Source organism: Coregonus clupeaformis, chromosome 35 (genome assembly GCF_020615455.1).
Source record: "Coregonus clupeaformis isolate EN_2021a chromosome 35, ASM2061545v1, whole genome shotgun sequence".
Taxonomy (NCBI): domain Eukaryota; kingdom Metazoa; phylum Chordata; class Actinopteri; order Salmoniformes; family Salmonidae; genus Coregonus; species Coregonus clupeaformis.
In genome coordinates this window covers 15,442,364-15,465,488 of record NC_059226.1, presented here as the reverse complement: position 1 = coordinate 15,465,488, position 23,125 = coordinate 15,442,364, and the positions used below count along the sequence as shown (strand labels likewise).

At 46.5% G+C, this 23,125-nt stretch overlaps 2 protein-coding genes across 5 annotated transcripts in view; one reads left to right on the top strand and one right to left on the bottom strand.

The window, feature by feature from the left end:
• LOC121550930 (oxysterol-binding protein-related protein 7-like) overlaps positions 1–6,591 on the top strand; it is a 29,483-nt gene extending 22,892 nt beyond the window's left edge. For all 4 annotated transcript variants that reach the window (XM_045210650.1, XM_045210648.1, XM_045210649.1 and 1 more), the window contains 8 exons: positions 641–930; positions 1,470–1,607; positions 1,736–1,878; positions 3,797–3,941; positions 4,137–4,287; positions 4,563–4,689; positions 5,042–5,164; positions 5,474–6,591. In XM_045210650.1, coding sequence (XP_045066585.1) covers positions 641–930; positions 1,470–1,607; positions 1,736–1,878; positions 3,797–3,941; positions 4,137–4,287; positions 4,563–4,689; positions 5,042–5,164; positions 5,474–5,585 — 1,229 coding nt within the window. In that variant the 3' untranslated portion in view covers positions 5,586–6,591. The remainder of the gene's footprint in view (positions 1–640; positions 931–1,469; positions 1,608–1,735; positions 1,879–3,796; positions 3,942–4,136; positions 4,288–4,562; positions 4,690–5,041; positions 5,165–5,473) is intronic.
• Positions 6,592–6,878: 287 nt separating this feature from the next.
• On the bottom strand, positions 6,879–22,712 carry LOC121551732 (TANK-binding kinase 1-binding protein 1-like). The gene is made up of 12 exons (XM_045211151.1): positions 22,629–22,712; positions 15,347–15,603; positions 14,206–14,334; positions 11,276–11,380; positions 10,807–10,957; positions 10,521–10,723; positions 10,251–10,315; positions 9,915–10,024; positions 9,294–9,661; positions 9,150–9,230; positions 8,736–8,996; positions 6,879–8,555 (listed from the first exon to the last, which is right to left on the bottom strand). The coding sequence occupies exons 2-12, from the start codon at positions 15,578–15,580 to the stop codon at positions 8,427–8,429; spliced, it is 1,836 nt and encodes a 611-aa protein (XP_045067086.1). The 5' UTR covers positions 15,581–15,603; positions 22,629–22,712; the 3' UTR covers positions 6,879–8,426.
• Positions 22,713–23,125: the final 413 nt, after the last annotated feature.

The following is a 23,125-nucleotide window of genomic DNA, read 5'->3' as shown; positions in this document are numbered from 1 at the left end:
ACCTCGTTTTTAATGCTCATCAAACCATTCAGTGACCACTCGTACCTTGTGGATGAGGGGATTGTCATCCTGGAAGAGGCCACTCCCATCAGGATAGAAATGCTTCCATAGGTTGAAGGTGATAACTTAGAATTGCTGTATATTTACTGGTTGTTACCTTGCCCTCTAAGGTGTTGAGTGGACCCAAACCATGCCAGGAAAATGCACCCCACACCATAAGAGCCGCCAGAATCCTTCACCCTTCAAGTGTTTCCTTTATTTTGGCAGTTACCTGTAGTTTCGCCAGCCAATTCTAACTAGCGTTAGCGCAATGACAAAGTCTACATAAACAGCTAGCATGCTAGCTATTCCCATAGACTTCCAGGCATTGCGCTAACGCGATTTGGCAACTTCCTTCAAACTGAATGCAGAGACATAAAAATGGTATCCACGAGTTAATCTGACCCTGGAGAAAATCCTGAACTCTCCCTTTAAGGGATGAATCTTGTGAATCATGTGTGTTTTTTTAAATATTCAAGCTTTCAAGTTGGGATTTGGCCCTAAGTGCTCGGGTGTAATCATAAAAAAAAAAACGTGAGATTCAATAGAAAATGTATAGAATTCCATCTAACCTTTGTCACATGCCCTCTCCCCCTGGCAGCCTCTGCCACCCTGAACTACCGCGCCAGCGTGTCCAGAGCCCCGGACATGGTTAGCACCGTGCCCACCAACACAGGCCGCCGCACCGTCCTGCCCGCCAACTGTGTCGACAACAGCCACATTGGCATCATGACCATCCTGTACAACAACATTGGCAAGGACCTGTCACGTGTGTCCATGCCCTGTGGCCTCAACGAACCTCTGAACCTGCTGCAGAGGGTGAGCGAAGAGCTGGAGTACTCTGAGCTTCTGGACATCGCCAACCGCACAGAGGACCCATTCGAGAGGATGGTAAGGCGGCCCGCCACATGCCTGACCTTAAAAAGAAGCAGCTCAAGTATAGGTTTGTGCTGCAATACCAGCATTGGTGCTGATTCAAGTGAATTGATACGCCTGTAGATTTGCATAGTTGAAATCAGAAGAACGGTCTTGGTCTCAAGGTCTGCTTTCTCAAATCAAATGTTATTGGTCACGTGCCGAATACAACCGGTGTAGACTTTATAGTGAAATGCTTACTTACGAGCCCATTCCCAACAATGTAGAGATGGATAGATAGCAGCAGCGTATGTGAAAGTGTGTGTGTGTGTTGTGTCAGTGTAGTGTGTGCATTAGAGCCAGTGCAAGAGAATCAGTGCAAAAAAAACTACAAACAATGAATGGGGTCAATGTAAGTTGCAGATTTACCATGTAAAATACTGTATATCATGGTTCTTACATATAGTAAGCCTTTTGTCGATTTTTGGAGTAGCAGTTTGCTTCCGGTGCCATTTGATATTGTTGATGGGTGCGATCTCACTCATCTGCTTTCCCATCCCTTATTTTTCATGAAGCTATACATTGGAGTTTTCTCTATCTCCGGCTATGCCTGGGCCACTTGGCGGAACCGCTACAAGCCCTTCAACCCCGTCCTGGGAGAGACATACGAGAGCCACTGCAAGGAACGTGGCTTCCGCTACGTCGCTGAGCAGGTAGGACTTGAATAATCCTGACCCGGAATCATCCTAGATACCATCTGCAAAGCAAGTAACCCCTAAAACTGCTCCAGGGTGACTTCCACTGAAGATTCAGTTATTTAACGGTTTCTTTCTGTTCCCAGGTCAGCCACCACCCGCCCTGCTCCGCCGTGCACGCCGAGTCTGAGAACTTCACATTCTGGCAAGACCAGCGATGGAAGAACAAGTTCTGGGGAAAGTCTTTGGAGATCATCTCCTCTGGTCCAGTGAATGTCAAGTTGCCTAAGTGAGTGTTATGCTAATTCCATCAAGATTATTTTGCCAAATAAAGAAGGAATGTAACCCTACTTTCACATCGTCGTTTTGAATGTCTTGATCCGTTGTTCAAAGTACAAGCTCAAGGAAAGTGTTTTCATTGAGCTGATTTGAAAAGGCATTAGCTTGCCAAATGAGCTCTACTACAGTGAGGGGAAAAAGTATTTGATCCCCTGCTGATTTTGTACGTTTGCCAACTGACAAAGAAATGATTAGTCTCTAATTTTAATGGTAGGTTTATTTGAACGGTGAGAGACAGAATAACAAAAAAATCCAGAAAAACGCATGTCAAAAATGTTATAAATTGATTTGCATTTTAATGAGGGAAATAAGCATTTGACCCCCTCTCAATCAGAAAGATTTCTGGCTCCCAGGTGTCTTTTATACAGGTAACGAGCTGAGATTAGGAGCACAGTCTTAAAGGGAGTGCTCCTAATCTCAGTTTGTTACCTGTGTAAAAGACACCTGTCCACAGAAGCAATCAATCAATCAATCAGATTCCAAACTCTCCATCATGGCCAAGACCAAAGAGCTCTCCAAGGATGTCAGGGACAAGATTGTAGACCTACACAAGGCTGGAATGGGCTACAAGACCATCGCCAAGCAGCTTGGTGAGAAGGTGACAACAGTTGGTGCGATTATTCACAAATGGAAGACACACAAAATAACTGTCAATCTCCCTCGGCCTGGGGCTCCATGCAATATCTCACCTCGTGGAGTTGCAATGATCATGAGAACGGTGAGGAATCAGCCCAGAACTACACGAGAGGATCTAGTCAATGATCTCAAGGCAGCTGGGACCATAGTCACCAAGAAAACAATTGGTAACCCACTACGCCGGGAAGGACTGAAATCCTGCAGCGCCCGCAAGGTCCCCCTGCTCAAGAAAGCACATATATACAGGGCCGTCTGAAGTTTGCCAATGAACATCTGAATGATTCAGATGAGAACTGGGTGTAAGTGTTGTGGTCTGATGAGACCAAAATTGAACTCTTTGGCATCAACTCAATTCGCCGTGTTTGGAGGAGGAGGAATGCTGCCTATGACCCCAAGAACACCATCCCCACCGTCAAACATGGAGGTGGAAACATTATGCTTTGGGGGTGTTTTTCTGCTAAGGGGACAGGACAACTTCACCGCATCAAAGGGACGATGGACGGGGCCATGTACCGTCAAATCATGGGTGAAAACCTCCTTCCCTCAGCCAGGGCATTGAAAATGGGTCGTGGATGGGTATTCCGGCATGACAATGACCCAAAACACACGGCCAAGGCAACAAAGGAGTGGCTCAAGAAGAAGCACATTAAGGTCCTGGAGTGGCCTAGCCAGTCTCCAGACCTTAATCCCATAGAATATCTGTGGAGGGAGCTGAAGGTTCGAGTTGCCAAACGTCAGCCTTGAAACCTTAATGACTTGGAGAAGATCTGCAAAGAGGAGTGGAACAAAATCCCTCCGGAGATGTGTGCAAACCTGGTGGCCAACTACAAGAAACGTCTGACCTCTGTGATTGCCAACAAGGGTTTTGCCACCAAGTACTAAGTCATGTTTTGCAGAGTGGTCAAATACTTATTTCTCTCATTAAAATGCAAATCAATTTATAACATTTTTGATGTGTTTTTCTGGATTTTTTTGGTTGTTATTCTGTCTCTCACTGTTCAAATAAACCTACCATTAAAATTATAGACTGATCATGTCTTTGTCAGTGGGCAAACGTACAAAATCAGCAGGGGATCAAAAACTGTTTTCCCTCACTGTAGCTGTAACATGTTTGAAAGTATAATTTACTGTGTGCTATTCAATGAAAGGTTCATAGTATTGAAACTGACTCCATTGTCCACAAATTTCAAGAGTGCTAAACCCATGTATGTCTCTCTCCCTCCACCCTCTAGGTATGGAGATCACTATGAGTGGAACAAGGCGGTGACCTGCGTCCACAACGTCCTGAGTCCGCAGAGGTGGCTGGAGCACTACGGAGAGGTGACCATCAGAAACACCAAGAGTGACATCTGCACCTGCAAGATCTCCTTCGTCAAGGTGAGACCCCTACCCGGTACCCACAGAACATAAAACTCAATTGAAGGGTGACCCCATAATGGGACCCACATTTAATCAAATAAACGGTCAACTGTTTGAATGGGGTCTAGACATTTTAGAAATCTTCAAAGCTTTACATATGGAAGTACCTACTAAGTTGCCATTGACACGTCCCCCTCTCTCTCTCTCCTCCAGTCCCGCTACTGGACCTCCGAGACCAGTAAGAACGAGGTGCAGGGCCAGGTTCTGAACCGAGCGGGAGAGGTGGTCCACCGTTTCGGTGGGCTGTGGCACGAGGGCATCTTCTGTGACACCCTGCCTAACCCACAGTGCATCTGGAAGCCCAGTGAGTACTGCTATTACCTGAATAATCTCTTATCCGCTATGTACGATAATCCTAATCTCTAATCCGATCTCAATATTATAGTTTATCCTATAAAATGGTGTAATCAACACCGTTGTGCCTATTATATTTTCCCTAATCCATATTAGTTCTGTGAATTCTATCTTGAGATCCACTTTGCAAGATTATGGATGTTTTCCTCAATCCGTGAGTCTGTAATCCACTCTATAGTACCAGCACTATGGCCTCATACAGTACCCTGTTTCTCCCATCTCCAGACACTCAGCCTGATGACCACTTCCAGTACTACGGCTTTGGTCGCTACGCCAGGGAGCTCAATGAGCTTACTCCTGAACTGAAGAAGGTCCTACCTCCCACAGACACTCGCTATAGGCCAGACCAGAGGTGAGACCACCGTCCAGCCTGCTCAGTAATGCATACATAGAGGATGTTTAGCCATGTACACATAATTCGATTTGTCAAATGCATTGTAAGTAGGGCTATGAGTATTTCTTGAACATGTGATGTAACCAGGAAAAACTCTGGGTCCTGTACAGTAGGTCATGTAGGTGGTATCATTCAGTAACATTAACTTCCTCAAATGCCAGAGAGCTGTGTTCTGCATTGAGTGTGATGCCACATCCAATGTAGTTGCGTGAGATGGAACTGTACACACAATTGATTGTGTTAACACATTTGAAGCTGTCATGCAGAGTGCAGCTGAATCTCTTATCTCTCCAGTATTCTTTCCCCATAGGATCCTGGAGGAGGGAGATGTAGCTGGGGCTGACAGAAAGAAGGAGGAAGTAGAGCAGAAACAGAGGGACCGACGAAAGGAGCTGGCCAAGAAGGGAGCGGAGCATGTGCCTCGTTTCTTCAGGTGAGTCTCACCAACCATCCCTTCCTGCCTCACGCAATCAAAGAGCATTTATTGTAGAAATGCCAAGGTAGTGGTCACCAACCCTGCTACTCAGGGTCTTTATGATTAGCAGATTAGCTGAATCGGGTGTGTTAGGACAGGGTTGGAATAAAAGCCTGCACCTGTAGCTTTTTCAGGACTTGAGTTGGTGACCACTGACATGACATGTGTATTCATGCACAGTGTCTGTACTTCCTTGAAGGCCTCTATTGATGCCCTTTTTAAAGGTTACCTTGCACTAGAAAATAAATATACTCTTCCCTCCTTCAGGAAAGAGATGGATGCGGCAGGGAATGAGATCTGGCTGAGCAACGGAACCTACTGGAAGATCCGCGAGCGACCAGGCTTCGCCAACACTGAGAACTTGGATCTGTGGTGTTGAGTAGAGCCTCCTGTCATTTTGGCTTCATCATAAACTATTACAGCCCAATGACTCTACTGAACGCAGACACTAACGTTCCACTGAGAGGGAATAGGAGAGGTGGGAAGGGAGTTTTGGCTGCATGGATGAATCATTCCAGGGTGACTGTCTGCCATGGAGGGAGGACATGTCAACGTGGAGTAGATGAGGACTACTTTGAATCTTTTCCTTCAAGTCTTTGATGTTTCCACATTGATGCTGATCCTCCACACCCCAGTAACCGCTCTGGTGTCCGCAAATGTGTAAACTGCTTTGAAAATAACCATATTGAAGTTGGTTCATGCATATTTAACTGCCAAGTTTACTGCATTAGTGGTCTGAGATCCAACATAGCGTTTTGAATAATGTTACCTTGCATGTTATAGAAATGCATGATGCTTTTGTCAATTTTAAGATGTGTGTGTATATATTTAAACACTTTTACTTATTGACTTTTTAGGTCTATATGCAAATGTATTTAAATAAATTAGTGATATCAAATGCTCACTCTATAAAGGGTAACTAACAGGGCAGGGGATTGTTTATAAGACTGCTGTGGATTAATTGGGTTTTATGGGTAAGAAGGGCTACCTCTTGCCCTCTCGATGGGTCTTACTGTGTTTTTGTATATTTAGTTGTCATGTCGAGTTGTACTGTACATCTTTGGACATTGGTATGAGTCACCGAATGCCTCACATCCTCCTCCTCCTCCCTCACCTGTTTTAAAGAGAACAGGGATCTATTTAGCACTAGCCCTTTCACTGCTTCCCTTCTAGAGTGAGTTTATAGATGTTTAATGCTTTTGATCGTTATCTTTTCAACCTTGATTTAGGTTGATACTATGAAGTATTTTTATGAATGTTTCAACAGGGGGTTTTGAGGAAAAGAGAACCATTGTTACATTTCAGTGAAAAAACAGTTGGAGGGCTATAGTGGGAATCGTCCAAAAATGAATTGTTTTCTAGTCAATTTTCAAATAAATACTGAACAAAAAAATGATTGTTTTTCTTTGACACTGCAATGAGTATCACAGCTATTTTAAGCTGTTGTTTAACTGGAAGGATATATTTTACTATTGCCCGATGCAGGGAATTTAAAATGCCTATAGGTATACAACATGTCCCCTTATGAGTTTAAGTCCATAATGAATTGAATCAAAGTGTGGAACCCAGTCCAACCAGTTGCTTTTTAACAGACTAGTCATTGAAGACTGAGTTAAGCTAAGGTTCAACCAGTTATATCATTTTTAAATTTAGTTTTTTATTATTTGCATTACAGAAAACCGAAAGATGACTATAAAGAGTAAACTAAGCTTCATGATTCTACGGAAGGAAAAAAAATATTCAGAAAAGGAATTCTTTAGTGTTGAAATGCAATGTGAACAGATGGGTTCATGTCCACTTTGAAATGTCATTCATGTATCCCAGTACTGTTGTCTCATTGGTGGAGTGTCTTGGTGTTCCCCCAGAAGCGATCCAGCAGTTTTATTGTGGTCGATTGCAGTGTTACTTTCTATGGTATCTATACTAATGGCATTGTCTTCCGACGGGTGGCGTCACTACTGCGCGACGCTTGTCCCTCAACCGACTGATGGTAGATCTGTCTTTGGATCATCTTGATTGTTGTGCAAATTTGAGAATTGGCTGAGTTGAATCAGCTGATGTTCTGGTAATGTTGTGTATCTGTCCAATTCATATCCGTTGGGATTTAAATGTGTTGCTGTGAATTGACAACCTGTAGGCATGTATCAGGGATAACTGCATATAAAGCTTCAGTATTCTGAGATTCACAAATCATCCATGGAGAACAGCCTGGAATCACTGTACAGCTCCTACAAACCAGAACATCTTCGGCCTGTTATTACCCTAGTTTTAATCACTGGTACAATATAAATCCCTGAATGTCAATATACAAAGGAGTTTCTTATGAGGTACCTATAGTGGTCCATCCTATCCCTGTTTTAAGGTCCTTGACACACTGCCATAGCTACAAATAGTTGAACTGAGCTATTATCACCGTCCACTTTGTCATCCTCGACTTCATTTCATTTCATTTTACAAAGACACGTGAGATACTATAATTCATCAATTTAAAGATTGTTCTTCAATCTTGATGAAAACCATTCTTCAAATTCCATTAGAACTCAATTCTAAAAGAAGTGCTGTGTACCTCAGTTATGAATATGCCCTTAAAGTCTGGGTGAAGGGTTCATTCTGGTTTGATGGAGAGTACATTTATGATCAAGCGTGTAGTTGGGGTGTGACCCATTATTGATGGTTTTAAAAACAGTGAGGTAACCATGTCAAAGACCAAACCTATATAAAAATATGGCAGTATATTAAAAATGTATGCACTCTAACTGTAAGTCGCTCTGGATAAGAGCGTCTGCTAAATGACTAAAATGTAAATACCTGATAACATGGGAGAGATGGGGAGCATTCAGAAACAGCACTGTCCCTGGTTATAGCCCTAAACTAACATTTTCATACAGAGGTAAGGAAACTTTCCAGTTTAGAAAACGACTAGGGGCTTGACAGTATAACCTCTACATTTAGATGGAATTATTCTGTGGATGCAGTCTGTTACCCTAGAGTGCCATATTGCAAAGGGGATACGCAATGGTGATGCTGTCATTTTGTATTGAGGGTGAGCCCATTGTAAATCCCATATTTTTCAGCAGGTGGATAGTCATGACTCAAAGCAGAAGCAGACTGGAGTAGGACGAAGTCGCCTCTGGACACTAAGGTCAGTGTTGTGTTTTCCTAGTAATGGTTTAGGTTCGAATTTGGCAGGGTAAGTTGATCTGTGTCTGGGTGGGAACGGTTAGATCTTGCTGTTCTCCAGGTGCGTGTCGATGTGTTTGATGAGGGCGTCGTCAGGGTAACCAGTGGGGAAGGTCAGCTGACACAGCGGGCAGCTCCGGGCGTCGTTCTCCTCCGTCTCCATCCACAACTGCAGGCAGCCAATCACAAAACAGCACCCGTTAGGATGTGTAAACACTCAACTCGAAGGTAAACCCATTGTAAATGTACTCATTGTAATGACTAAAGAGCCTGTTTTCTATTTGCATATCATGTAAGGAGGCTCTGATTATACACTACTGAGCTCTGAACTCTAGCAGCAACAACTCACATTGATGGAGGGCCAGGACTGGGCATGGTCTGCGTTCAGGTACCCTGGCAGGTGGCAGGTGAGGTTAGCCGGGCCCTTTGGGGCCAAGAAGGAGGGGCAGGGAGGGGGTTCCCGTGAGCTTACCCCCATGGCCCCCAGTGTCCTGGGAGGACTGGAGACCGGGGATGGGCACCTCCACTCCTCCTCATCGTCAGATGACTGGGGCGGGGTGACCAGTGGGGTGGGGGCCGGGGGATCCTCCAAATGACAGAAGTGGCGCCCCTTGGTGGATAAAAATGTTTATTTTAATGTTTTAAAATGTTACTCCCTAATAAAACTGTCATCCAAACGGGTCGTGGTGGTGGGTTTAAAAATGTATAAAATAAGGTTATATTATAAGATATTAAAATAAATATATACAAATGTGGTGTGTACCTCTGCAGCTAGAGGGAAGCCCAGCCCCAGGGCATGGTGGTGGGGACTACTGCTCAGGCTGTTTCCTCCTCCTCCTCCTCCTCCACCTCCACCTCCACCTCCACCTCCAGCTCCACGGGCCGAGGCCGGCCGGGGGAGCCCCACCAGGGAAACCCTGGGCGGGCGGGAGTAGGCCCCAGACTCCTCCATGTTCCTGGGCTTGGGCAGGGTGGAGACCGGGTCACGGAGCAGCCTAGGCGGGGGCCTCTGGTGGGCAGATGAGTCGGCTACCTCCGAGTAGCTGCGGCGCCCCTGGAAGCGGGCACGTAGCCGTTGGCTGGTTGGCCGGCAGGAGTAGGATGCTGGGCCGGTGGGTGAGTAAGAGAGGCCAGTGGGGGAGTAGGAAGCGGGGCCAGAAGGGGGTGAGGAAGGTGAGAGGGGAGGAGAAGGAGAGGGGTGAGGGTGGAGGCGGTCTGGGGAGGGGCGTTGGGAGGCCGGGGAGCGACGCTGGGGGGCTGGGGAGTGTCTTAGGACTGGAGGAGAGAGAATGAGATGATTATTATAGCCATTGGTGCCTCTGTAGCCCAGCGATAGAGTATGGCGCTTACAACAAGGATAGTGGGTTCAATTCCCGGGACCACCAGTACGTAAAATGTATGCACCCATGACTAAGTTGCTTTGGATAAAAGCATCCGCTAAATGGCAGTTATTGCATACTGCAATTCTACTTCATTCAACATCAATATGGAGCACAATCTTTAATATTCACATGTGTGTTCTACTGACCCATCTGCTCGTGGGATGCCTTCCTGAGGATCTCAGTCTGTTTGACAGCCAGACCTCTCACACGACCCAGCTCCTCTGTCAGCTCAGTGTAGGCCAACGCCAGGTTCACCCTGCGAAGGAGGGACAATCGTTGATCATCTTTCAATGGTAGGGTTTCGTCCAAAATGGCACCCTATTTCATATATAGGGCACTACACCCAATGGGCACTGGTCAAAAGTAGTGCACTAAATAGGGAATAGTGTGCCATTTGGGACTGTGCCATTTGGGACATACGCTTGGTTATTCTACTGACATAGCTACATTGCAGGAGTATTAGATGGGCAGCTGTCACTCACTGTTCATCTCCTGCCTTCTTGATCCACTCCACATCACAGTGCTCACAGGGTGTGGTCACCTCCTGCTGGACAGAGACAGACGTGTGTGTCAGTGGAGGCTGCTGAGGGGAGGACGGCTCATAATGGCTAAAACAGAGCAAATGGAATGCCATCAAACACATGGAAACCATCTGTTTGATACCATTCCACTGAATCCGCTCCAGCCATTACCACAAGCCCATCCTCCCAATGAAGGTCCCACCAACCTCCTGTGGTGTGTCATTATCTAACCTGTCTCTGTACTTCCTGCTGCAGCTCTCTGATCTCTGTCTGCAGCCTCTGTAGCTCCTCCTTCATCTCCTTCTCTCTCTGACATGCCCCCTGGGCCTGCTGCCGCGCCCCTTCTAGCTCCGCCTCCAACCGCTGCAGCTTCAGGTCGGACACGGCGTCCAGACTACGAGAGCTCTGCAGGGTCGGACCCCGCCCATTCCGCTCTGTAGTAGGCATCCAGGTACAGTGAGAAACATACACAGAAACACACGCCCACACTCACTCAAACATACATACACACACTCACCGCGAGGCACGTCCAGACTGGTGTGTAGCTGTAGGTAATGAATGTTCTTGCTGTGCAGCTGAGCACTGAGTTTCTGCAGGGACCCCTCCCTCTGCCTCAGAGCTGACTCCAGACCACAGATACGCCCCATGTGCTGCTCTGCTAGTGTCGTCTGATGGAGAGCACACACACGTGAATGCATAGTATATACACACACACTGATGTAGGGTATATATAAACACATGTGCGCGTATGCGGATAGCGGTATAATCTCTCTCTCACACACACACACACCTCTGAGGCACATTGTTGATGTTAAACTGATGGTCAAAATACTGTTTGATTCTATTTTTGATGGAAACCAAAGGGTTTGGATTTGATGTAAAGGATTCTATTTCATTATAATGCTTTAGCACATAATAATGTCACCTCCCCATCGTTCTACCAGTACTATTCATGGTGTCCAGAAGGAGGCACTGCTGTTTCTCACCATCTTGTCCAGGTCTCTCTGAACGTTACTCTTCTCCATGTGGATCTTCTCATAGGCCTGAATCACATCCTCCAGTCTCTCCTCTCGCTCTTTACTCTTCTGGAGCTGAGAGGGAGGGAAAGGTGTAGGAGAAAGGAAAATGTGTTGGATGTGCAGTTCCTCCCACCCCTCTCCCTCTCTCCCATATACCTATTTTCTCTTCTCCTCTCCTCCCTCTCCCCTCTCCTCTCCTCTCCTCTCCCCTCTCTTCTTCACTCCTCCCTCTCCCCTCTCTTCTTCACTCCACCCTCTCCCCTCTCTTCTCCTCTCCTCCCTCTCCTCTCCCACCCCTCTCTTCTTCGCTCCACCCTCTCTTCTCCTCTCCTCCCTCTCCCTTCTCTTCTCCTCCCTCTCCCCTCTCTTCTCCTCCCTCTCCCCTCTCTTCTCCTCTCCTCCCTCTCTTCTCCTATTCTCCCTCTCCCCTCTCTTCTCCTCTCCTCCCTCTCCCCGCTCTTCTCCTCTCCTCCCTCTCTTCTCTTCTTCTCCCACTCCCACCTCTTCTCGTCTCCTCCCTCTCCTCTCCACTCCCCTCCCTCTCCCCTCTCCACTCCTCCTCTCCCCTCTCTTCTCCTCCCTCTCCCCTATCCTCCCTCTCCTTCTCTCCTCCCTCTCCCCTCTCTTCTTCTCTCCTCCATCTCCCCTCTCCTCCCTCTCCTCTCCTCCCTCTCTTCTCCTCCCTCTCCCCTTCTCTCCTCCCTCTCTTCTCCTCCCTCTCCCCTCTCTTCTCTTCTCCTCTCCTCCCTCTCTTCTCTCCCTCTCTTCTTCTCTCCTCCCTCTCCCTCTCTTCTCCTACCTCTCCCCTCTCTTCCCTTTCCCCATCCTCTCCCCCTCTTCTCCTCCCTCTCTTCTCCCTCTCCCCTCCCTTCTTCTCTCCTCCCTCTCCCCTCTCTTCTCCTCCCTCTCCCCTCCCCTCCCTATCCCCTCTCCTCTCTTCTTCTCTCCTCCCTCTCCCCATCCTCTCCCCCTCTCTCCCCGCTCTTCTCTTCTCCTCTCCTCCCTCTCCCCTCTTCTCCTCTCCCCTCTCTTCTCCTCCCTCTCCCCTCTTCTTCTCTCCTCCCTCTCCCCTCTCTTCTCCTCTCCTCCCTCCTCCCTCGGTTCTTCTCTCCTCCCTCTCCCCTCTCTCCTCCCTCTCCCCTCGCTTCTTCTCTCCTCCCTCTCCCCTCGCTTCTTCTCTCCTCCCTCTCTTCTCCTCTCCCCTCTCTTCTCCTCCCTCTCCCCTCTCCTCCCTCTCCCCTCTCTTCTCTCCTCCCTATCCTCTGTTCTCCTCTCCTCTCTCTCCCCTCTCTTCTCCTCTCCTCCCTCTCCCCTCTCTTCTTCTCTCCTCCCTCTCCCTCTCTCTTCTCCTCCCCTCCCTCCTCCCTCTCCCCCTCCCTCCTCCCTCTCCCCTCTCTTCTTCTCTCCTCCCTCTCCCCTCTCCTCTCCCCATGCTCTCCTCTCCCCTCCCTCTCTTCTCCTCTCCCCTTCTCTCCTCCCTCCCCTTCTCTCCTCTCCCCTCTCCCCGCTCTTCTCCTCTCCCCTCTCTTCTCCTCCCTCTCCTCTCGACCGCTCTCTCTTCTCCTCTCTTCTTCTCTCCTCCCTCTCTTCTCCTCTCTCTCCCCTATTTTCTCCTCCCTCTCCCCTCTCTTCTTCTCTCCTCCCTCTCCCATCTCTTCTCTCCTCCCTCTCCCCTCGCTTCTTCTCTCCTCCCTCTCCCCTCGCTTCTTCTCTCCTCCCTCTCCCCTCGCTTCTTCTCTCCTCCCTCTCCCCTCGCTTCTTCTCTCCTCCCTCTCTTCTCCTCCCCTCTCTTCTCCTCTCCTCCCTATCCCCTCTCTCCTCTATCTTCTCCTCTCCTTCCTCTCCTCCCTATCCTCTGTTCTCCTCTCCGCTCTCTCCCCTCTCTTCTCCTCTCCCCTCTTCCCTCTCTTCTCCTGCCCCCTCCTCCCTCTCCCCTCTCTTCTTCTCTCCTCCCTCTCCCCTCGCTTCTTCTCTCCTCCCTCTCCTCTCTCTTCTCCTCCCCTCCCTCTCCCCTCCGCTCTCTCCTCCCCTCTCTTCTTCTCTCCTCCCTCTCCCCTCTCCCATATCTTCTCCTCTCCTCTCTCTCTTCTCCCCTTCTCTCCTCCCTATGCTCTCTTCTCTTCTCTCTCCCCTCTCTTCTCCTCTCCCCTTCTCTCCTCCCTCTCTTCTCCTCCCCTCTCATCCCTCTCCCCTTCTCTCCTCCTCTCCCCTCTCTTCTCCTCCCTCCTCTCTTCTCGACCGCTCTCTCTTCTCCTCTCTTCTTCTCTCCTCCCTCTCCCCTCCTCCCTCTCTCCTCTTCTCCTCCCTCTCCCCTTCTCTCCTCCCTCTTCTCCTCTCCTCCCTCTCTTCTCCTCTCCTCCCTCTCTTCTCCCCTCCTTCTCTTCTCCTCCCTCTCCTCTCTCTTCTCCTCCCTTTCTTCTCCTCCCTTCTCCTCTCCTCCCTCTCCCCTATCTTCTCCTCCCTCTCCCCTCCTCTCCTCTCCCTTCTCTCCTCCCTCTCTCCTCCCTATCCTCTCCCCCTCTCTTCTCCCTATCCTCTCCCCTCTCTTCTCCTCCCTCTCCCCTTCTCTCCTCCCTCCCCCCTCTCTTCTTCTCTCCTATCTTCTCCTCTCCCCTATCTTCTCCTCTCCCCCCTCTCCCCCTCTCTTCTCCTCTCCCTTCTCCTCCCTCTCCCCTATCCTCTCTTCTCCTCTCTCTTCTCTTCACCTCCCTCTCCTCTCCCCTCTCCTCTCTCTCCCCTCTTTTCTTCTCTCCTCCCTCTCCCCTCTCTTCTTCTCTCCTCCCTCTCGTCTCCTCTCCTCCCTCTCCCCTCTCTCCCCTCTCCCCCTCTCCCCTCCTCTCTCTCCACTCTCCTCTGTCTCCTTCCTCTCCCCTCCCCTCTCTTCCTCCGTGTCTTACCTCCTGTGTGAGTGAGTTGACTCTCTGTTGCAGGTTGGTGGTCTCCGACTGCAGTAGGCTGGTCTCCTTGGGTTCACAGGAGCAGCACTGTAGAGTCCTCTCCTCCTCAAACTCACTGATCATAGGGAACTGAGGGAGAGGAGGATGGGAGCAGTACAAAGAGGGCGAGAGAAGGATAGAGGAGGGAAATGAGATGAGTAGGTGAGAAAGAAATACAGTAGATCAAAGGAAGACAGTGAGAATAGGACAAGGAGTGTCACAGCACAAAAGATAGGAGATGAAAATAAGAGTACACCAGTGCATCGAGGTCAGATTATTACACCAGTGCATCGAGGTCAGATTATTATTAGAGGTTAGAAAATAACCTTCCTCTACATAACCTTTTCCACTGTACTCTGGTGAGTTTCAACTGAAGAATGGCCTCATTCAGGTATGCCTGAATGTTTCAATACTTTGAAAATCAAACCTTCCTTCCTCCTCTCCTGGAAGTAATCACTGATCTAACTCAATTACATAGGTGAAAGCACAGGTTCCATAGAATAGCTTTTAACAATTCAGTCTTGTAAATCAGTGATACCTTTAAAGGGATAGTTCATGATTTTGGCAATGAAGCTCTATCTACTTCCCCAGAGTCCGATGAACTTGTGGATACCATTTTTATGTATCTGCATGCAGTTTGAAGAAAGTTGCTATCTAGCATTTGCACAATTGCTAACTAGCATTAGCACAATGACTGGAAGTCTATGGAAATAACTAGCACTTCCAGTCTTTGTGCTAGGCTAGTTAGCATTTTCATTTCTTTCTTTCATACTGGACTCAGATACATAAATTGGTATCCAGAGTTAATCTGACTCTGGGGAAGTAGATAAAGGGCCAAAATCCTGAACTATCCCTTTAAGGGGGGATGCCTTTAAAAAATATTCAAAAAGGGACATTGGATGACTGATGTAGACCTACAACATCAGTGGTGTATACTCTCTGACCAATCAATGTCTGTGTAACCAAATGAAACACTATTCCCTATATAGTGCACTACTTTTGGCCAGACCCCATAGGAGTTCCCTTTAAAGTAGTACACTATAAAGGGAATAGGGTGCCATTTGGGATGTAGCCTCTGTCATGAATGGATCAGTCAACCTACCTTGACCTCATAGTTCTTCAGCTTCCTCTTGATGCTGCTGTTCTCTCGCTCCAGGCTGGCCAATCGTGTCTTGATGTCATGGTAGGCGGCGGCCAGGGCGAAGTGGGAGGGGTACATGTCATCTTGGATGGGTGAGGCCGACCAGTTGACCCCCGACCCCAAGCTGCAGCCATCATCCCTCAGCCCCTCGCCCCCGCCCAGGAGGCCTAGCTCGCCCCCGAAGAGAGACTCCATCCCTCAGGCAGGTCAGTGGCTACCTGAGGGGACACACAGGAAGAAGAAGGGTAAGTAATTAGAGCCAGTCATTCTGTAATAGTAATGTTATGAACTGCAGTACCCACAGTCAAAGCAGAACAATCTTTGTCTGTGTCCCAAATGGGTGCCATTTGGGAACTGTTTTTGATTTTTAATCAGAAAATGCTCTCTTTCCAATTAATGTGGGATTGAGACATATAGCTGGATCTACACAACAGATTGCGTTGACACATTTAAAGTATCAAAGTATCTTATAAAACTGGGATTATGGAGTGAAGAACAATCACTTCAACAACAACGTCAAACAACACTGTGACTAACGTTAGTTGACTTGTAAACAGACCTCAGCACCCTCTAGCATAGAATGCTAGGATAACAGGAAGGATATCACTTCATAACAGCATAGAGGCAACAGGGCAGCTGCGCCACCCATAAGGCCTCTTCCAGTTCAGTGAACACACACTACTGTCCCCAGGCCTTCTGAGAAAACAGAAGGCTGTGGTTGTTCCGGCGCTACCCTCCCTCTCTGCCAGCCACTCTCCTTCTCGCAGCAGGGGGCGCTAACGAGGCTCAAATGGCAGAGCGACGGGCCCTGGCGCGGCCCTGGCGTGAGTGAGAGCCATGGTCGACGGGGCATATAGAGGGGGCGTGTGCTAACCCTGCCCAGCAGAGTCTGTCCGCAGTCTATGCTAGGCTAGACATTGCCCGCTCCATCTGCCACTGGCTAAATCTGATTGGCTGTTGCCATGGTTGCTATACCATCCCACATCCCGAAACATAAAAAACAACTTATTTCTTCTAGTGCTCCTCCTCCCCACTCGGTTGGGTAATCTGGAATAGATATAGATGCGTCATTGGGTGCTGTAGCCTAGATGTGACAGTTGGTTTGGCCTACATGTACAGACAGCCAACGCTTGTGTATGTAGAAGGTTTCCCAGTCCATAACAAATTAAGGTGTCCAACACTGTAGAAATAATATATTCAATATAAAAGTATCCATACCACTCCATATAGAACATTTATGCATCTTCCCCTGAACTATAATACCCATCCCCTCTCCAGAAACAGACACAACACATATACATTATGCATACATCCATACATATAATCATGCTGAAATCCCCTGGCCTGCAAAGGCTGAATCATAGTCTGTTGTTACGCTCAGCTTGGCTCATATATTTACAATTACAGGAGACCCGAGAGAGCGGTGTTCTTTTAATGTTGTTTGTTCTACCAGCTGCATCTCTAATTTCTGATTCAACATCTCCATACCAGAGACATGAATAGATATGGAAACAGCCCAATGAAAGAAAGGCTCTCAAGCTTAGACCTCACACAGGTACCATAGTTTAAACGTTTCTGAGTCCCCACATGGTCAACATCCCTCCTCTAACATCAGTATACCCCAAAAAGAAAGAGACCACTAGAAACCAATCTGGGACCTTGTTATACAAAGTCTTACCCAGCACAATTGCCCCTTCTCGGATGAATAATACTAAAAGTTGTATTGGGTCGCATTGAAACTATGTTAACAGACATAAACCAGTTGCTTCCCCACCCAACCACCCTTGTTCCTGGAGTTCTGAACTGCAGCTGCCACAATGGTCTAGGTGGGCGGTGCTGTTGCGTCCTGTAACGCCCACGCAACTCACCCATTGGAGACATGCCACTTTTCGAGTTAAAGGGGCAATCTGCAATTGCAACATGCATTTTTGAACTAATTAATCAATGATATACACTCAGTGTACAAAACATTAGGAACACCTGCTCTTTCCATGACATAGACTGACCAAGTGAAAGCTATGATCCCTTATTGATGTCACTTGTTAAATCCACTTCAATCAGTGTAGATGAAGGGGAAGAACAGGTTAAAGAAGGATCTTTAAGCCATGAGACAACAGAGACATGGATTGTGTGTGTGCCATTCAGAGGGTGAATGGGCAAAACAAAAGATTTTAAGTGCCTTTGAACGGGGTATGGTAGTAGGTGCCAGGCGCACTGGTTTGAGTGTGTCAAGAACTGCAACGCTGCTGTGTTTTTCACACCCAACAGTTTCCCGTGTGTATCAAGAATGGTCCACCACCCAAAGGACATCCAGCCAATTGTTGGAAGCATTGGAGTCAACATGGGCCAGCATCCCTGTTGAATGCTTTCGACACCTTGTAGAGCATGCCCCAATGAATTGAGGCTGTTCTGAGGGCAAAAAGGGGTGCAACTCAATATTAGGAAGGTGTTCCTAATGTTTTGTACACTCAGTGTATACCCATTGATTCTTTAAGAAAATAACTTATAAATGCCTCATGAGCTTAGTTCAACTGTCGTACCCCATTAGCACCCAAAATATAAGCTTGTTTTAAGCCAATTTTACAATATAAATGTAAACAAATACTGTATAGCCCCAAAACATAGTTAAAACTATACATTTGCTATCACGGATGGTCAGTTTTGAGTGGTTACATTTCACCAGCCCCATCTTTCAGCTTTTTCCCAAAACAGAGGCGGGGTGTCCGCTTTGTTATTGTTTCAACAGAGGATTGGCCCCTATAACACAACGTATATGCAACCAAGCCGAAAACGCTCCCTGCCGACCCACCACTGTTTCAGTCTCTATCACGTATTCATCGCCGGAGGGAGGAGAGCTGGGTGGGTGCAAGACTGATGACAACTGGCGTAATGAGTTGGTTAGATCTACTGTACACCAGAGCATTACAATAACATCTGTTATGAATGGGGTTTTGTTGGTTGTTCAGGTTTTTCAACTGAGGCAGGAGCAAAGAGTTGTTTATAATACAGAATATCAAAACACTTGACAGTCAGGGATGTCCAAACTTTACTGTGGACCCATCCATCATGTATGTGCTTACATTTGTGGCTCTATGCATGTGAAACTATTTAAATATCCACCTCTAACAATTTTCTAAGTCTCCTTTGGTTGCATGTGGTTTGTATTTCTACCTCGACTGTATCCTAGCCTAAAGACAGTTTATACTTCTGCCGAGAAGGGTCAAGCATCGTTCCTTTAGTCACACCTACACACACACCCACACATGCATCAACTCACTGACACACACAGCACACACAGTACAAACACAGTACACACACACACATGCATTTACTAACACCTACACACCCACCCACACATGAATCAACTCACTGACTCACACACACCTCTGTTGAGAAAGCAGAGGACAAAGTAGCAACAGTGGAACAGGAGCTGCTAGCGGGCCCATTCACCCCAGGGCCAATCATAACAAGCCCATATGTCAACATCACATGGCTAATTCATATTTTAATGTTCCGGATATCAGCCAGAATGGATGCCCCGAGCAAACACTAGCTCAATGTACTGTAGTGATTCAATATGCTTCTACGCTTTGGTTCAGTGTTAGTTTAGCACGATGCTTCTGTAAGCTAGTTACTGCAGTGGTTTGGCATTATAGTATGCTTCGATGCTGCATTTGTTTGTTATATGCAAGTAAGTAGACTTGCACGAGCGAGCCAGAACGGCTCATAGGAGCAGGAGCCTATCTCCTGTTTCTGTAGCGTGAGGCAGCTTGATGGACAAGTAAACCCCCTGGACAGGGCGCTAGTGTATTGCAGGGCCTTACCCCCAATCTATCTCCTTAATGCTGAGTGCCAAGCAGAGACGCAGAGATCGGGTCCTATTTTTACATTCTTTCAATCTCAGGGTGGACACTCTAACCACAAGTCGATCTTCAGGTAGGGCTGCACGTAATCCCCAGAAGAACATTGAACTCTGCTCTAGTAAATTGGTTATATCCTTGCTGCTTATAATCTTGCACTTTATAGATGGATGGCTGCATACAGCATAATGGCCACTTCAGTGTATGTAGAATTTTACCAAAGGTTGACACTTAAAAAAAGGTACATGACTGGCACTGGACACTTTAAAGCTGGAATCCTTAATTGAAACAATAACAAAGCAGTTACCCCACCTCTGATTTGGTAAAAAGCTGATGGATGGGCCTGGAGGAATGTAACCACTATCAAATACATACACAGAGCTATGGATGCAAGTACTGACCATCCATGATATCAGAATGATAGTTTTAACCAAGTTTTGAGGTTATAGAGTGTTTGTTTACATTTACATTGTTTACAAACATTGGAGTAAAACAAGCTTATATTTGGGGTTCTGATGGGGTATGACAGTTGAACTAAGCTCATGAGGCATTTATATGTTATATTCTTCAAGAATCTATGGGTATATATCATTAATTTATAAGTCAAAAAATGGATGTATCAACTAGCTTTAAAAGTAATTTCCGATTGAGCCGACTTCTGCAGCATTTACCATGAATGCAGTCTCCGCCAACGCAGAAACATAGCCTTTACATTTCTATTGCGCTGTAGCGCAGGACTTCAGCGCTACGGATTGAATCGAGACTTAGAACGGTGCATAGTCCTTGCAAAGACAAACCAATGGAAGGAAAACAATATGTCTTAAGAAAGGAATGTATTGCCTTCTTTGAATATCATTTGAGGGAGGGGTGAGAGGACAAAGAGATGAAGCAACAAAAGGAAAGGGGGAGAGAGAGGAAGAGGATGGAGGGATAGAGGGGGTCCTTGAGGATTGGCACCAGCCTATATGTGAGGGGACAACTGATGCCAGTACTCGGGGGAGGGGTCACACACGCACACACACACACGCACACGGTCAACAGCTTAAATAGATGTTGCCTATGCACTTTGCGAGTGGGAGATGGGTAACGTAGTTCTGACAGGACAGAAAAACTGAGCGAGGGAGAGAGAGGGAAAGAGAGAGATGATAGTTGGACAGAGAGAGAGAGAGAGAGAGAGAGACAGAAAGATTGAGAGAGAAAGAAAGAGAGGGGGTGGAGAGAGAGCGAGAGAGAGTCATATCCCAGAGTTGTCCCAGTGGGGTGCAGCGAGCCAGCGACCTACTCCACAGTAGCCCTGTTCAGAAAAGCATCTATACGTCAGATACACTCACGCACGCACACACACACACTGGTGACGTACCGAAAGCCACCAATGGGAAAGGGTGGGAAGGGGAAAACAGTTTGACTTGAGTCCTAACCTTTCCCATCAACCTTCACATTACACCAAGGCCCAATTGAATGCCGTGCTCCAAACCAAATAAACCCAATACACTCATACAGCCAAAAGGCACAACAAATAATGTAGTATTTGGACATTGTTTCACATTAGGGTGTAATTGGTGGTGGGTGAGGTGTCTCACCTTCACATAACATACGTTGCATTCCAAATGGCACCCTTTTCACTATATAGTGCACTACTTTTGACCAGAGCACCCCCTTAACCTCTCTTACAGTAGACCTGGTGGAACATGTTACATAATAGACTACATTATAATCATTATCAATGTCAACGGCCCACAAGCATGCTTCATCAAGCCTCAAGTGCTGTACAGGCCTATCTGTACGGTCTTCTCCAGTAATGGATTTGACTTACACACTGAAAAGCAATGGGTGAAAATGCATTCAGAAAGCTGTAGGTTTGAAAGATCAATGAGGAATGTTCAATATCCCTATGTGCACATGTTTAAATCATCATTGTGGCATTGTTGCTGCTGGAATGGAAGGTTTTAATGGTCTGAGAACAGAAGGTTCCAAAGCCTACTTGATTCCAGGTGGGACAGTAAGTGATGTTAGTTAGACCTTAAGCAAGACACCAGACATTTAACCTTGAACGTTTCCATAAACAGCTGTATCAAAATACATAATTGAAATCCATCGAATAAATGAATAGGCCTACAAAAATCAAGCCATGACTTTTAGTCAAACCTGATTTCTTACTAAAATAGACTTAAGACGATTAGCATAACCTTTACTAGTATCATAACTGAGTAAAACTTTCATACCGACACGTCACTCTCCAATTCACCAGTACCCCCAGATAGTGTAGTTACCGGTAGGCTATGCCCCAAAGCCGAATGTCAAGCATCTGGAGATGCTATTCGCTGCGGGTTCGGTAGCTATTCCTCTCGCTAACAGCCTCTGACTGTTTCGCTGGGTGGATTAATGGACAGTCAATTACTCACCGTGGCCGGTGAACCGCGCTTTAGTGCCATGCACAGAAGGATCGATTCCTCTGATTTAACGGATTCTGTCTGTTTGTGTCCACAAATGCACGTCCAGTTTTTATTTTTATTTGTTAATGGCACATATACGATGGTTATGGTCTGTCATAGTAGAGACATTTCAATGTAAAAACAGGACAACTTAGGTCATTGAAAGACCTACGCATGGTGTTTACAAAACTTAACAAAAATGTCAAGCATCATGTTTGATCAAGGACATTTTCATTTTAATAAACTTCCGTTGACCTACCTGTGCATAATGCATTTAGTGCCTGTTATCATATAGTGGTGGTTCATAGACATAGTTACCAAGGTAACTTCGTTTTTAGCATGTAGGCTACGTTTGTATTTCTAAATAAATGTATAAGTGAGACAACCATTTTGGACTGAAGCTTTGTCAACATGAGCATTCAGCACCACTAGCAAGTGAACAACGCAAGTTTGTCTACGTCGCTAAACCAGTCCGGAACTGTCCAATGTACGGTAGTGCTGATCTCTCAAAGCCACATGCATCAACATTAGGACAATAATATAGTTATATAAAGACAGTTACCAAAACACAACAATCAATCACGTGCATGAATATCTCCGTTGGCAACAACCACGTCGTATGCTATTCGTGGTTGTGTAGACTACCTTTTTCCTGTGATTACTCACAATCGAGCATCTATATCGTTGCTGTCCTTGCCGCAAGACACTAGGGCTCGTTGCCATTCTCACTTTGTAGTGCAATCAGTAGCTAGCCTAGTCTACAACATGGCTGTATACAGCGACGCTGCTCTCTCCATCTCGCCTGACGAAAACATATCTAGCTCTTTCTTTCATAAAAAATAAATAAATAAAACGTTGCCGTGAGCGTTACTTAACACCTGTTTAATTAAAAAAAGTATCTACAAAGGTACAACAATAAACACTGTCAAACAAATACCACGATATACTTACGTTTCCTCGTGAGATGCTGTGAAAAACCCATAACGAGAAAGGGGGTCAAAACGCCACTGTTCATTTGCAGTTTACATCGACAATGGTTGGATTGTGAATGCTTGTGACGCCCTCCACCAACCCCTCTTTACACTCCCATTCTGTGATGAACTGAGCAGTTTTGACCAATGGAAGACGGTGAAATGGGTTGGAGGGGCGTTCAGATATGGCCAAGGAGTAACACATCAGAAGATCACCGACATTTGAGAGTTTATGGTCAAGAATATAACAAGATGATAGGAAACAATAAGCACGACATATCATATAGGTAGTGTTCAATTGTCACATTCTTCGCCGCATGGATCTCTTTGCGTCCCTGGTTGCATAACTGCCTGCATCAGAAAAACTATATATATATATATATTCTGACACAAAGTGCTGACGTCGAAGCTTGATTAGATTGTTGTATAAATAGATTGATGATTAATTTTATCTCAATTATGGCAAAGACATTTTTT

Coding starts and splice junctions, on each gene's coding strand:
- LOC121551732 (XM_045211151.1), bottom strand. CDS start 15,580: ATGGAGTCTCTCTTCGGGGGCGAGCTAGGCCTCCTGGGCGGGGGCGAG. Junction 10,724..10,806: donor CAGTCTGGACGTGCCTCGCG/GTGAGTGTGTGT, acceptor TGCCTACTACAG/AGCGGAATGGGCGGGGTCCG. Junction 9,231..9,293: donor GCCCGCCCAGGGTTTCCCTG/GTGGGGCTCCCC, acceptor GGTGGAGGTGGA/GGAGGAGGAGGAGGAGGAAA.